This window comes from Mesitornis unicolor, unplaced genomic scaffold (assembly GCF_000695765.1).
Source record: "Mesitornis unicolor isolate BGI_N332 unplaced genomic scaffold, ASM69576v1 scaffold33453, whole genome shotgun sequence".
Lineage (NCBI taxonomy): Eukaryota > Metazoa > Chordata > Aves > Mesitornithiformes > Mesitornithidae > Mesitornis > Mesitornis unicolor.
In genome coordinates this window covers 16,274-30,998 of record NW_010176035.1, presented here as the reverse complement: position 1 = coordinate 30,998, position 14,725 = coordinate 16,274, and the positions used below count along the sequence as shown (strand labels likewise).

Genomic DNA, 14,725 nt, shown 5'->3' with positions numbered 1-14,725 from the left:
GGGTCTCTTCTGCAACCCTGGGGGATCAGGGGATCCTTGCATAACTTCCACCTGCCACGAACACCCCACGTTAGATGGGGCGAATCTCCAGTCCTTGTTTGTGTACCTGAAATATGGTTTTCTTGTCTCCTACAGGTGTTATTTGGATAAAGCCCAAGTAGAGATGATGCAGCAGATTTGACCACTCAGAGGCTGCATGTCCAGGCACAAGTTGCAGCTGGTGCAAACGAAGGAGAGGAAAGCCATCTCCTATGCAAAGCAGAGACAGAGAGCAACCATGGTTTTTTACAGCAATACATTTTAAGGTTGTAATGTTAGAAATATCTCCTACTGAAGCAGGTAGGGATGACGTGTGTGAATCAGGCATGGGAAATACAGTGATGAATGTTCTTTACTCCAGGTTAGCAGCAGTCTAATGGACAGTTTTGATCTGCTTTTTCCTGTGTTTCAGAACCTCAGCCGGTGTCCTGAGCCTGGAGCTGGATTGTATTTTGCACCTGCTGGAAGGGGTACATAACCACGTCCACAGCAAGTCAGTTCAGGGAAACTTCACTAATGTTGGGTTTAGGAACGATTTTATTCTTCTCAGCAATCTTTATACAGAGCCAAGGGCCTTTTGGCAGCCCTGCTTCCAGGTCCTGTGATAAGACTGAGAGAAGAGGCCAAAGTAAGAAATGCTGGCAGTATGAGCAATCTGCCTGGTCAGGAGGAGCTCAGAGATGTGAGGAGAGAAAACACCACCTGGGAAACGAAGCAGTGAGCAGTCCTGTGGGGGTGCACATGCACACACCCGCACCTATACCCCTCAGACCTCCCAGCAGCCTGATAAACTTCTACACATCCTCTACTGCTGAGAAAGTGTCCAGGTAGAGCTTGGAGATGCCTTGAACTGTGGATCACATTGCAGGGAACAGGACTTGGGCATGACAGACTCTTCCCTGGCCTACATGCATTGGGCCTTGAGCATATCCCTGAGCTCATCACACCCGTAAGCACATCACACCCATGAGCACATCCTGTCTGTGAGCAGCCCAGCATTATTTTTGCTCCAAAGGAGCCATCGGAGTGATGGAGAAGTTAAGAGATGGGCATGGTCTGGAGCTGGGCTGGGCACACAGGGCAGCACTCCCAATGCCTGCTGTGGCACATTGGCCTCTCGGCCATGCTAACATTTTCAATACATGATCAAGTTTCCCATATATAGTATATTTCCCAGCCTGTAAGGCTTGCCGAGGCCTCGCTGCCTTCCCTTGAAGCAATAAAAGGCATTTGTGACGTTTCTGTGCTGAACTGTGGGAAAAGAGCGGCAAGAAACTGTGACCCCTGGGCAAGGGCATGCTTTAGAAACACTGTCATCAAAAAATCAACACATCAGCTCAGAAGGTCCACAGGCACCCGATCTCCTCCTGCCTTATCGGAGAGAGGGCTCCTCTGGATGCTAGGGCAGCAGCCACTGGACATTTTTGAGATGTTTATTCTATCCAGTGTTGATACTGAAGTCAATATGATAGCTAAAAATAAAGATTTAAAAAAAATACACTGCAGCTATTTGTTCCTGAGTTGTTATGTTTACCCGTACCAGCCCAGCTTTCCATTTAGGCAGGCCGGTAGTACCAGATGTTCGGTCTTTTTCAGCAACATGGTCATATCCCAGAAGATTTAGCCCACTGGAGCAACTATATTAAACACGGCTGTAATTTTCCACTGTGACTGGAAGCTCACGTTCCTCTGGGGCGAGTGATGGCTGACTGGACAGGCCCCACGCACGTGCAGCTGGCACAGCCCTGAGCCCTCTCCTGGCTCTGGTGGTGGCAGGAGGGGACACCACTTCTGCAGCTTGCTGGGGCTTGGTCTGGGAGGTGCTGAGGATGGAGAAGGCCCTTATCAGCAGCAGCTCCTGGGAGGTGATGTGATGGGACATGCTGCTGGGGTCCATGGGCCGCCCAGTCACCCTATGGCCAGCTGCTGCTGCAGGGAAGGAAGTGGTCAGGGCTGCAGGCAGCTTCTCCCCCATCCCTCCTTGCACTTGCAAGGTGGTGTCTGTTAAGGTGGTCTGAGGAGAAAAAATGCTCTTTAACAGAATAAAAGCAAATGTTTCACCTAAACACCACAGCCCCATCACCTTGTGCATCCTGCTGTAATGGGCTGGGCAGAGGTACCCAGCCTGCAGGTCCTGCAGAGCCAGAGAGCACAAACCCCTTCTGCAGATGTTTACCAGCAAGCAACTGGGTGTGTAAGGTGACCTTCCCAAGGGAGGATGTGGGATACCTCTGAGTACAGCCTCCCCCAAGCACCTGGCTTCAGGCTATTGAAAACTAATGGGTGGATCTGGATGGCTCATCCTGCTTTCTTCCACAAAAAGCACCGGTGGCAGGAGACAGTGGAGAAAAACTTCACTTGCACAACAGTGTACAGATTTAGCTTAGTGCCTGGTCCTGACAGCCCTGATGGCACAGGATTTGGGCTCGGAGAGATCCACGGTGGAAGGAGGGACTGAAAACTTCTTGCTGGGGCTTGGTGTTCTCCTTCTCCGTGCTGGATCATTTGCAGACACACTAACCACCAACCCTAGTGTGTGTCACCAGCCGAGAGCCACTCCTGCAATGCTGGCACACAACCAGGAGCATGGAGTGTCTGGCAACCAGCCCTAGCCCCTGTCACTGACCTCTGGCCACTGCTTACATCCAACCTCCTGCACTGGAAACAGGGATGGTTGAAGACTCCACCATGCTTCCTTCACTGGCAAGGAGGTACTTACTCTTTAGGGGCAGGTGAAGCATGAGGGCAGCATAGGGATGTTTTGGGCAGAGGTGCTGCAGCTCCTGGTGCCATTGCCATCACTTAGATCTCCAAAACCCTGGCACCTGCCTCTGCATTCCTCTCGCCTGAGGAGTCTCTAGACATGCTCTAGAGAGGGGCAGCTTGGCCTCTGGTGAAGTTGCCAGCTTTGCCTCCACAAGCAACTCTTGTCTGTAAGGCCAAAGGGGTATTTCTGGAAGAAAAGACCCTTTTGTGGATGCTGCTGCCAACTCTGACTATGATTTTCCTGCCACTGATTTTTGTCACACAGCAGGACTGGTCAAGGCATTGGTACTCTTCTAGTTGTCAAGCAATAAATCTAATCTTTAGGTGGACAGGGAAAGGTATCCTCTTACAAAGGTTCTTATACATGTAACAGGTGGGATTAAACAGATAAAACGGGCAGGATGCTTCCACGAACTCACTCAGTTGCAAAGATTTACTGTCTGAACAAGCTTTTCTCACTGACAAGGGCTTGGCTGGCCATCCTGTCACTGTCAGGTGATCTTGTATGGATAGAGGGATATCCTGCTTGCCTGCTCGCCTGCTCACAGTGAAGGGACATTTCTCCTTCCAGACAGAATCCCCTTACACAAATCTCTCATGGGGAGATTTGCCCTATGGAAGCTAATTCCTTTCCTTCATACAACCATAGGTGCACAGACTGGTCAGACAAGGTGCCATAAGCAGCATCCACCAGTTCCCTGCAGTGCTCGAGCAAGCTGGGACTGTGGGCTTCTCCACTTACCCTCCAGCTTCATGATGCCACATTAACCAATGAGCCACTGCAAATGTAGTTTTAATTGCATTAAAATAAAATTAAGTTGAAAATATGTCAAGCAGGTAAAACTGCAAAGTTTTAAGTTGAAGTGGAGATACTGGAGGCTCTTAGTCTCCAAGTGTTGCCAGAGGAGGAGTCTTTCCCTGCCCTTTTCTCCAGGCACTGGGGAGATGGGTGCTGCTGCAGCGTGGTGCCCCGGCAGTCACTGATTAACCACCCATCCAGGGAGGTGCTGCCAACACCACGGGTTACACCTTGACTCCCTGGCTGCTCATTTCTGATGCTTGAGTTCACTCTGCGGTGTTTTTATAGACATCGTTTTTGCCACAACGATCATTTCTCACAGCCTTTTGTTTTTTTCCTCACACCCCTTTACAGTTTCCAATGTTTCAAATGTAGGGGGTGAGCCTGATTTCCACCACCCCTGGCTTGCTTTGTATGGGTAGCTCCTCTGCAGCTCTGGCATCAGGCTTGTGTGGATGCAAGGATCTGGCCAGCTTTGAATATATTTAGGTACAATTGGCCTTCTTATGAGAAAAGCCTATGATTAAGGCTCCCAAAATAGAGGTGAAATGGGATTTCTGGGAACCATCCATGCTGCTTGGCTTTTTACTATGTGGTGAATGCTACCCACCCCCAGAGAGGAAAATATCCTCCATGGTAGCTTCTCCCCACCTAGTGCCATCTTCGCTGTGCTCTCTAGTGTAGGCACAAAGACCGTGTTGCCAGTGGTGTAAGCAGTGACAGGAGATGAAGATGTTGAAATCATATTATATTTATTACATACATAAGATATAAAAACAAATTACCAAAATAGTATCATTTTTTTTGTGAGTCCACAGGACCTTGAAAGAAAAATACATATGTAAAGCAGATTGGTAGACTCGTGACTTTTGTGGTCTTGTATGTCTTCCTTTCCTTTCTCCTCACACTCATTAACAAAATACACTCAATGAAATGTGGTTTAAAGTTGCTTTACAGAAAAGATATATTTTAGTGCTGAAAACTGCAGTAAACTGTGCTATATTCCATACTGGTGTTAATGAGGAAGTATAATGGCTGTATATATCGCAAACAATAACACAGAAGAAAACAAATAAAATGTTCAGCTTTAAATACTAACATAAAAATAAAATAAACTCCAGGCTCACCATGAATCGCTAGGTTGTGATATGTGAATGTGAATCCTTTCCCTTCTCCGCATCCACCCCTTTTCCTGCAGGCAGAGTTTTTCTCCTCTGGCAATAGCATTTTTTTTCTCAAAGTCTCTTCTTCTCACGCTGCTGGCGAAGTCTTGCTGGAGTCCTGCCCACGAGGTCCAAGTGCTGGTCTGAAGCTGGGACTTCAGTGCAAATACTTTATCTTTCAGATTGCATCCTCAGATATCCTGAGGGGCCAGTGTCAGGCTGGCCGTTCCCTTTATACCATTAACGCCATCCAACTGGGGGGTCCTTCAGGAGTGCTTCTGTTTCAGGGAGTTTTTGTTCATGTGCCACCTTCAACCTCTTCTTTCTCCAACACAGTTAGACTTCCCGCACTGCGAAGTTGCAGGTAGTAAAGTGCTTTATACAATGAAATATTTACACTAGCGCTAGGTTCATTTTTTAATACTTCAAGGACAAAAGCTCAGAGATGCTGCACCCTCTGGAGTCTGCTCTTCTCTGCCCTCTGCTCGTGCCAAGGCAGAGAGATTCGATTCACTCTGGCAGCTCCATCCTCGCCAGCACCAGCAGAGAATTTATCCCCCAAAACCTTCAGCAGGGTGACCAGGTTAAAAAGCACACGGTGCCCGATTCTCTCTGATGGGTGCTGTGCCCTAACCTGAGGGGGTGTTTCTAAAGAGCAGTCATCGTTGCCACACTGCTGCCATCGCTTTCTGTACAGCAACCTCTGAGTGCCTCTGGAAGTCACCCAGGATCCACACTGGTGGCACTGGCAGTGGTGTTTTGCTTCTCAGCTGCAGCTCGTGGGCACACTTTCCCTCTCTAGGGTGGCAATTTAGTCTAGGGCGATCAGTGGCTTCATAGGCATTGCTCCAACATGGTGCTGGAGCGAGACAAACATCTGCCCTTCCTTTTGTTTCCCTCAACAGAACGATGAATTGGGCTCAGGTGAGCCCCTGGCAAGGAAGCTACAGGAGAGTAAAAGAACATTGGCCAGGAAGGGTGAGATTAGACAGCCCCTACAGCTCTGAATGCCTCGCTACATGTTTTGGCACTATTTTCTTACATTCCAGTTTTCATCCTAGAGGTCTTCTCTCTGTGAAGGCTGTTGCATTTTGTGCATAAAGAAATGCCCTTAGGTGGTTGTGCACCACTAGTTGCAGTCTCTTTTCAAAATCTCCAGGACCCTTCTTCCGAGAGCCGACTTCCACTGGTGGACAAAACTTTTCATGTTGACGATGAGTCTGCCTGTTCGCACGTCCTCGTGTCCTGCCACGAGGTACTCCAAGCCTGCAAATCAGCAAAGCAATGAGAGACTGCAGTGCTACACTTAAGAGGCCTATTGATGCTGCAAAGTCAGCCTGGATATTTAGTCCCACATATAAAAGCACTTATATAAAGAAATATTTAAACACAGTGATTCTTTTATATATCTGTGTATCTCCATCTCTATCTGTACCTATGGAAAAACGACCTCTGTGGCACATCTATCAACGACATGCAGCATGGAAACTTTGACTTTGTTGGCTTCTAAATATAAACAGAAGCTGAGGTCTGGGGGCTATGCTACAAGTTTTTATACCTTGTTTGTGAACTTCTATTACCTTCATTTGGCAGCCACTTTCCTCACCCCTTCCTGAATATACCTGGGCCTAGAAATGGGTCAATTCAGTAGATTCCAGTGCAGGACAGCCCAGCACTGGTGTGCTGCTCAAAAAGGCCAGTGCCCCCTTGCAGGCAAAGACATGGTGGACCCTGATGAAAGGCAACACTAAGTTTGCTGGTGTGAGCACCCTAGAAGTGCCTGAGGGGCTGGCAATCACACTGAAAAGAAATGCATTAATTTCTGCCTCCAGCAGATGTTCTAGAGACACGAGAGCAGCACCTGGGAAAGCCTCGCCTGGTGTCCAGATGCTGCCAGAAAGATCTGGAGTGTGGCCCCGCAGTGCCCTGCCACGGAGCTCACCCCAGGCATCCAGGTCTGCGCCTGGGTTTCAGGCATGACTCAAAAAGCGCTTGGATCCAGGCAGTAACTGCTAAGCTAGAGGATGGAGCAAAGTCTTCCGTTTGAATTAGCTAAAGAAACACTGCCACAGATCCAAACAGCCTAAATAGGTCACAAACGTGCCATAAATGGGGATAACAAATAGGATAATTACTCCCATGGCAGGAGGAGCTCCCTGCCAGGGTCAGCATCCCACTGCAGCACACCTGGGGTACAGCAAGCATGAGACCTCTCCCTGTACCCCCTCCTCCTCACAGAGGTCTGGGGAGCACCACACCAGCCTGCGGGAGATGGGTCTCTGCCAGTGCTCTCAGTTGCCCTGCTCCATCCTGGCCACAGCAGGGAGTCTGCTTGTGTTTTCCTGGGTTTTTATTTTGCGTTTCAGAATAAAAGGAGAGTGTCCCCTAGTTAAAGGTCAAGCATGTTTTTTTTTAATTCAATACAATTTGTTATCTACTCCATCTGAATTTTTGGGCACACACATTCTCTCTTCTGCCAAGTAAACACAGGATGTGTGCATGGCAGTATCACCCTTTGCAAGGCACTTGTTTTGGCCATGTCAAGTCTGCTTTTATAAATACCAGTCTTCAAGGGCTCCTAAATCTATCTTCCTTGAAAGAGAAATGTGATGTGCACCCTCAGAGAGCAAGCAAATATCACTGTGGTTGCTGATTCAGTAGGGCTTTCTAGATTTTCAACCAGACATTACAGAAGTGTAAAAAGAAAAGGAATCAAACTACTGACAAGCCGCAAGCCAAGACTTGAGGCTGTGAGTTTTGCCCTGCGTCACTGGCAAGCAGCTCTGTGCTGATTTGTGTCTGTGCCTGGCAGAGCCGAGGAGGGGAAGGGGCTCCTTTTCCCTGGCAGACAGCTGAGACCTTTAAAAACTTCAGCTCAGTGTCATCCCAGGAGTCCAAACTGCCTCTGGGAGTGCCTGCAGAGGAAAAAGTGTGCAAAGGTACTGAATATCCCCTCATAGGAACTTAAGCACATTTGTAATCTGAAAACAGCCCATGGAGATTTGATAAATGCATGGAGTTTTCACTATAGCTCTATGTCAGGAAATTTTATTCTGTCATCTTGGCTTTTTGTCTGGCTGTTGTTGATTTATTCAGCTGGATGTCATAGGCTCTTGCTCTGTGAGAAGGTTAAATCTGCTAATATAGCATCCCTGACCATCTAGAAATTACTGTGGTAGCTAAAGAAAATAATGAAACTTTAAAAAATATTTGGGATTCCTTTTTTTGCCAGTTTGAAATGATTGAATCCTAAAGATGCACTCAGTTTATATTTTCAAATTTCCTGTTAGGAATGATCTTCACAACTTTTTTCCAACATGCAAGCCGAGATTAATTAATACCCATGGGACTCCAGCAGCTGCATTTCAAGAAAGCACCAAGCTTTGCAATGCAACTCATGAGAGCTAGCAAGGGAGTAACTCCTAATGTGTCAGATGCGTGGTTGTCCGTAAAGACAATTCCACCTCCAGCCTTCCCCTGATAACCAAGCGATCTTCACCAATTCTATGATTAATGCTGGTTTATAGTAAGGTTTTCTTGCTTCTGTTTGCATTGCATATGGTAAAATAAAACACCATAAATCTGTAATTAAATAGATACAGGTCTTACTGTGCTTAAACAGTAAAGTCTTGCTACTCATTCATCCAATCCTTGCACCTGACAAGACCTTCAAAGTGGCCTTCAAAGCCACAGACAGTCACTCTGGTGGAGATGAAAGACAACTGCAAACACTTAATCAATGAATAACCTTTCTGTGTGATCCAGCCTTCCAGACAGCCCTTTTCCCCAAGGGAACCCCCCAGTGCTGTACACCTAAGGGACGTCTCAGCACTGAGTTGATGTTTCGATCAGTGATTTCCATGTAATGTGTGTGTCACACAGAAAGAAAACCCTTTATCGGAATTAGTTGGTAACTGCTGGTTTATCTCGGAGCTGTAAAGAAAGGTGTGTCAGCTGGAGCTTAAGTTTTGCTCTACTGAAGAAAACCCTGAGCCTGCATCTCCTTGTCCGTACCAGAGGCAGCACACACTGCTTAACCGCTGGTTATACTCCATTTCAGTGAAGGAAGAGAAAAAAATGTGAAGCCAAAGAGAATTTCTTCCAGATCTTGTAGATGCAAATTAGTGTTGCTTTCAAAGACATATTCCCTTGAGTTTAGGTTAAAACTTCAGTAAATTATCACGACTCAGATTAGATTTAAATGTGTTTGAATTAGCATTATTTTGGAAAAGATGTCATGTAGCTGTGGCATGATAATGACTTCCCTCCTTCTGGGAACAGACTGAGACTACTAAAGTTGTAAGACACTTATTATGCTTTATAAAGAAAATCATATGCTTGACAGTATATAGAATGAACAAAGTTTTTCTCTACAAAATTCAAATTTGATGGAAATTGCTGTTAGAATCCAAATGATGTAGCAGCAAATAATTTTTAATCAACACTGGGCTGCAATCTCAGCTCACTGGCATGAGAGGACGGAGGGGTGCAAATGAAATCTGTGTAAACGTGGTGGGGATGTACTGCTCAGGGAGTCACACTTACCAGGATTAAGGATGGGACAAGTGCAGCCTCTGTTAGTCCAGGACTCAGGGTAGAGTGTCCTCTTGCCCCGGAGGATCTTTAGCTTTGTAGATTTCAGTACTTTCTTGATCTTCACATTGACTTCTGCATGGGAGCCTTTGTCATGAGCTGACAAGATCTTCGTCTTGATCACTGGGAAGACACAAGTTCAAAACCAGGAAGATATAAACTCTAAGTGCTCTCTTTTTTAAAAATTTTTGGTCTAACGCAGGTGTCTGGGTGAAGCAATGAGGACAATTACTTCATTGCAATGGAGTTAGGCCAATGGGCCTTGCTGAGGAGCCCCTGGTCAGCACAGATGCCAAGGGAGTGCATATGTCCCCATACTCATGGGCAGGAATACTGCCAGTTGGTTTGGCCATGGCCCCTGGACCTGTCATGCAGGCAGTGTGAGAGGTCCAATGACCTGATTTTCAAAACTCATGAGGGCCCCACTTTCCCCTAGAGCTCAGCAAAGGCTTTGGCTTTCTTAGTGCTTTTGAAAATCAAGTGGAAAGCCTTGTTTTTAGGGATGGACCTGGAGGCTTTGCTGGCCTTAGCCCAGGGAGGGGCATGAGGGGCTGCCCTCATCCCACCTTGGTGAGCATTCCCACTGCCGGTTGGTCCTCTTGCTTCACAGAACAGCCAAATCCAAATGCAGTAGTGAAGACTGAGATGCTGGGGGGGACTGAGGCAAATCGTGAAGTATTTTGAGCTCACAGCCACGCACAGGCACACCCCCGCTTGTCTGGTATCCCACTTGCTGAGCCCCTGTGTGGTGGAGGTTCAGGGCTCAGGTCCCATGTGTGAGCTTTCTTTCAGCTATGCTGAGGCCTACATGTGTCACCATATGGGGGTGCTTTATTCATTGCTGCATGTTAGGAAGCTCAGGGAAGCCTTTCCTCCTACACTATGGCTTCCTAAAGCTCATGATGAGCCCCATAATTCATCTGTCTCCCCAGTTCAGCTGACACCTTTGCATGTTGAGTGATGAAAGGGTAGGAAGCCTGAGTGCACTTTAGATAAGATTTATGAACTTGTGTTTTTTGTGACTTTTTAAACATTTTTTGTTATCTTTTGCAAGATGAAACACAGTCACTATTGCAGCCAGGGAGCAAAGCAAAGCAGAATCAGATTTTTTCCTAATATCACTAAGCCAGGGCTATATTTCAACAGCTGACGGCCCCTTGAACTTCCCTTTGTGAGTTGCTCCGCAGCCTGCAGAGGCAGGGGTTATCTCTCTGTGCATTTTCAACTTCAGAGCAAGACAAAACAGGTGCAAGAGACCCCTGGAAGACTGTAAAGGAAGGGAGTGCTACACAGAGCGTTCCTTGCTCTGCTGCAGTATGAAGGGGGTGGTTCACTGGCACACACTGGAGAGGTCTTGGGAAACAAAGTGCCTCCTCTCATTCATTTAAATCCAATAGACACACAGACAATATACATCACCCCATTGCAACAGCTAAGCTTTGCTGAAGCTCCCAGTGGCTGCTGGAGCTGTTTTCTCCATGTAGCGTCTTGCGTGGTGATCACTGTCGCTCCTTATGTTCAGTGTAATTCAGATTTAGTGATTTCTAAACTGTGCTTGGGGCACCTGGTTTACAGACAGAGTTTCAGTGACCCATTTTTGGTAACAGTACTTTACAGTCTTTCTTGCACCTAGACAACCTCTCAGGGACACTTCCATCTCTTGACCTCCCATGACTTTGGCACAAGGGTATTTTGGTAGTGAGAGAAGTGGGTAACAGAGCAAGACGCTTCACCCACTCTGACTTGGCACCAGGATACCTACAGGTTTTGGAAAGGTCAAAGACCTGCCCTTAGACTAAGGAGCCCACGGGATTGCTGGATGGAGTGGTGCACACAGCAGCACCTCTCACACTTTACACTCTTGCACTGCCCCGCAGCACCTTCCTTTATGTCCTTGCCACCTTGCCCGCAACTCACCATAGGTGTACTTCATCCCGCAGAAGACCTTGGGATTCCCTAATACTTGCTCTTTACATTCGCATTTACCTGGGAAAGAGAAGGAAGCAGACAGCTGTAGATTGTACTTAAAAGACAGAAGCCTTCACAGGCAGAGACCAGGACCTGCCAGAGGTTTTCATGTGGTCCCCAAGCCCTGTGCAAAAAAAGCCCTGTTTTCAGTTCCAGGCTGAATATACAATCTTAGTCCAAGGGCAATTATTCTTTGTTTACAATTTGAAGAAAAGGGAAACAAAGGCCTTATTATTTTGCCTTGAGATGCAAATAACACTCATGTCTTTATCCTGTGGTATTTTCCACACCGTAATGTACCAGACAAAATTTTTAAAGGAAATGTTGCAGAGGTTAAGGCAGATTAATGATTTCCGTGATCTTAGAACAAAGAATAACACGATATACTTATTTACATTTAAAATGAAGTTGGCCAGATAAATGATGGGAGCTTTCCCCTCAATTAACTCAATTATTGTATCTTCGAGATTTTATCGTGCTGCTTTCTGAAAATGCAGGAAACGACACTTGCCTGCTTGCATGCAGCCATTACAAGGGGAGTGGGGCTTGTTGCTGCACCATGGGGCCAACCTGCCTCATGCAGCACCCACCTCCTCCAGACTGGGAGGACAGGAGGAAAATAACTTCCCCATCTGAAGGTGTAGCTGAAACGCTAGGCGATCTCAAATTGCATTGTAAGCTGCAATTGATGCCAAAATTGTTGTGAGTGTTGGGGAAATAAATTCTGAGTTAGGAATTTACTAATTACCTGCCAGTGAATTGGCAAACCCCACCCTCTAAATAATGTTGCTGGTTTGTCCAACATGTAGTAGGCAAGTTTAAAACATGAGAGCATTCAGCCTTGAAATTCAGAGCTGGAACTGCAAATTCAGGCAGGCATCTCTTGCCTTATCACCAGCTAAATGCTGGGTGCAGGCTTTTAGTGTGGAGCATCTCCCTGCAGAGTCTGCACGTCCTCACATTGATGGGATGAGCCATAAAGCTCCTCCAGCTCATGGAGGGGAAGGAGGTGGTCACACAGGATTTTAATGGGGGAACATCCATCCCCTCTTGCAACTGCCAGAGGACTAATGACAAGCCAATGCAGAAGACTGCATCCGTGCTGATTGCTGAGGGGAGAGATGAGGCAGGGAAACACGTGTGAAACCACTGTCCTACCGGAATGCCGCAGTGCTGAGAAGCCCTGCTCGTCCTCCCAGTCCCAGGCAGGCTCGGTCTCGTTGAGCGCTGTGTGGAAAGAAGGCACTTCGTGGTGCCAGGTCACGTCCGAGCTGTTGTGGGGAAAGGGAAATGGTCAGCCTTCCTCTTTGGCCACCACCGACCCATCCTCCCAGTGCAAGGTGACTGCATGTCTTTGTGGTGTTAAACACAAAGATCTCCTCTCACTCAGATCTCCCCGAGGCTCACAGTTTGCTCATGGGGAGGAAGCATCAGTGAAGGTGATGGAAAACACCTGATACATTAAATGGCATCCTAGGATGTATTAGAAGGGGTGCGGTGAGTAGGTCCAGAGGGGTTCTCCTTCCCCTCTACTCTGCCCTGGTGAGACCGCATTTGGAATATTGTGTTCAGTTCTGGGCCCCTCAGTTCAAGAAGGACAGGGAATTGCTTGAAAGAGTCCAGCGCAGAGCCACAAAGATGATCGAGGGAGTGGAGCATTTCCCTTATGAGGAGCGGCTGAGGGAGCTGGGTCTCTTTAGCTTGGAGAAGAGGAGACTGAGGAGTGACCTCATTAATGTTTATAAATTTGTAAAGGGCGAGTGTCAGGAGGAAGGAGCCAGGCTCTTCTCTGTGATATCAAATGATAGGACAAGGAAATGGGAGCAAGCTGGAGCATAGGAGGTTCAATCTGAACATGAGGAAAAACTTTTTTACTGTAAGGGTTACAGAGCACTGGCACAGGCTGCCCAGAGAGATTGTGGAGTCTCCTTCTCCGGAGACATTCAAAACCTGCCTGCACGCGTTCCTGTGTGACCTGGTCTAGGTGATCCTGCTCTGGCAGGGGGGTTGGACTGGATGATCTTTTGAGGTCCCTTCCAACTCCTAATATTCTGTCATTCTGTGATAAATAAGGTCAGCGCAGTACCTTACCTGGAACAGAGATCTTGAGAGAATGGTGAGGCTGGGAGGAGGTGGCTGATACCTCAAAACTCACCTGCTGCTGAGGCAGTCGCCAGTGTGGGGGTCGCAGCTGCGGGCACAGTCGTGGGCCCCCCAGCCATAGGCACCGAAGCCCCAGTAACCAGGGAGGCAGTGGTCGCAGTGGGGCCCGGCCACACCGGGCTTGCAGGGGCAGTCACCAGTGCTGGGGTCACAGAAGGTGCGGGGTCCCAGAGGCAGCGCGGCTGATCCCAGGGGGTGGCAGGAGCAGGCTGTGGGGGGCACCATGCGGGGAGAGAGAGCATCTCTGAGTGTAAAAGCTATGTGGGATGAAGGCACAGGAGATGCCTGCGAAAATGCTGCTCTGCCGATGATGTTTCTAGGCTATTTTTTTTCCTCTTACTCGAATAAATTTTACCAGAACCTCTCTTTAGAAACTGTATGACTTTGACTTTGGTGAGGTATCTTAGTTAGTCAGCCTACCCTGGTTTTGCATTGTGTTTTATCAAACAGGCCTTTTTCACTTTTCTTACAGTGTCTGGACTCCAATCCAGCCAAGTACCCAGGGATGTGCCTGGCTCATGGTCATGTTTAAGCAGCTGTGGGTGTTTCATTGCAAAAACGCATCAGAGCATAATTGCTTTCTAAAGTAATAACAACTGTCTTGCATCCAGGAGGTTAAAAAAACCCCTCAGAATGCTCATTTTAATTAAAGCCGAGGTTGAGCAAAACGTACCCCCCTGTCTCTGTCTAATTTTCTTTTAAAGCCATCATTTCAAAACATTAAAAAAAAAAGAGAGAATGAGCACACCAACAGCTCAGAGATATGGTTTTGCAAATACTCCGGGACATAGGTTTGCAGAGTTCATGTCAGAAATACTGACTGCTCTTTTTTCCTCCCCCACAGTGCCTTGAAGCACAGCAATGCACTGGAAGCGTACTGGGACACACTGGGAGAAATAGTCATTCTCACAAATCAGAAAGGATGCCCTAAAATAAATGGTGTGAAGTTTTCCAAGTCTGCTTCAGAGGATTTTAATTTTGCATAAATTTAATTTGTGTCTCTTGAAAGACTACAACCTTTTTTTCCCCTCAAAGATGTTAATCTTTTCAAAGATCAGAAATACAGTTATCAAAAGTGTAAGCCAATCCTCTGACCATTTGGCCTGGCCAGCAGGCAACATGGTACCTCGCAGGACCAGTAGCCAAGTGACTCGTGTCCTCCTTCCCTCACGGTTTGGTTCTCTGACCAGGACATGTTATGTTCAGCCTTGTGCATTACGGCAAAAAATTTCCT

The 14,725-nt window shown here is 47.3% G+C and overlaps 1 protein-coding gene across 1 annotated transcript in view; it reads right to left on the bottom strand.

Moving 5' to 3' along the window:
• Positions 1–5,446: 5,446 nt before the first annotated feature.
• Positions 5,447–14,725, bottom strand: part of LOC104538431 (netrin-4-like) — a 25,127-nt gene continuing 15,848 nt past the window's right edge. The window contains 5 exon segments of the mRNA XM_010181635.1: positions 5,447–6,033; positions 9,313–9,483; positions 11,278–11,346; positions 12,487–12,599; positions 13,484–13,700. Of these exon segments, the coding sequence (XP_010179937.1) occupies positions 5,897–6,033; positions 9,313–9,483; positions 11,278–11,346; positions 12,487–12,599; positions 13,484–13,700 (707 nt within the window). The 3' untranslated portion in view covers positions 5,447–5,896.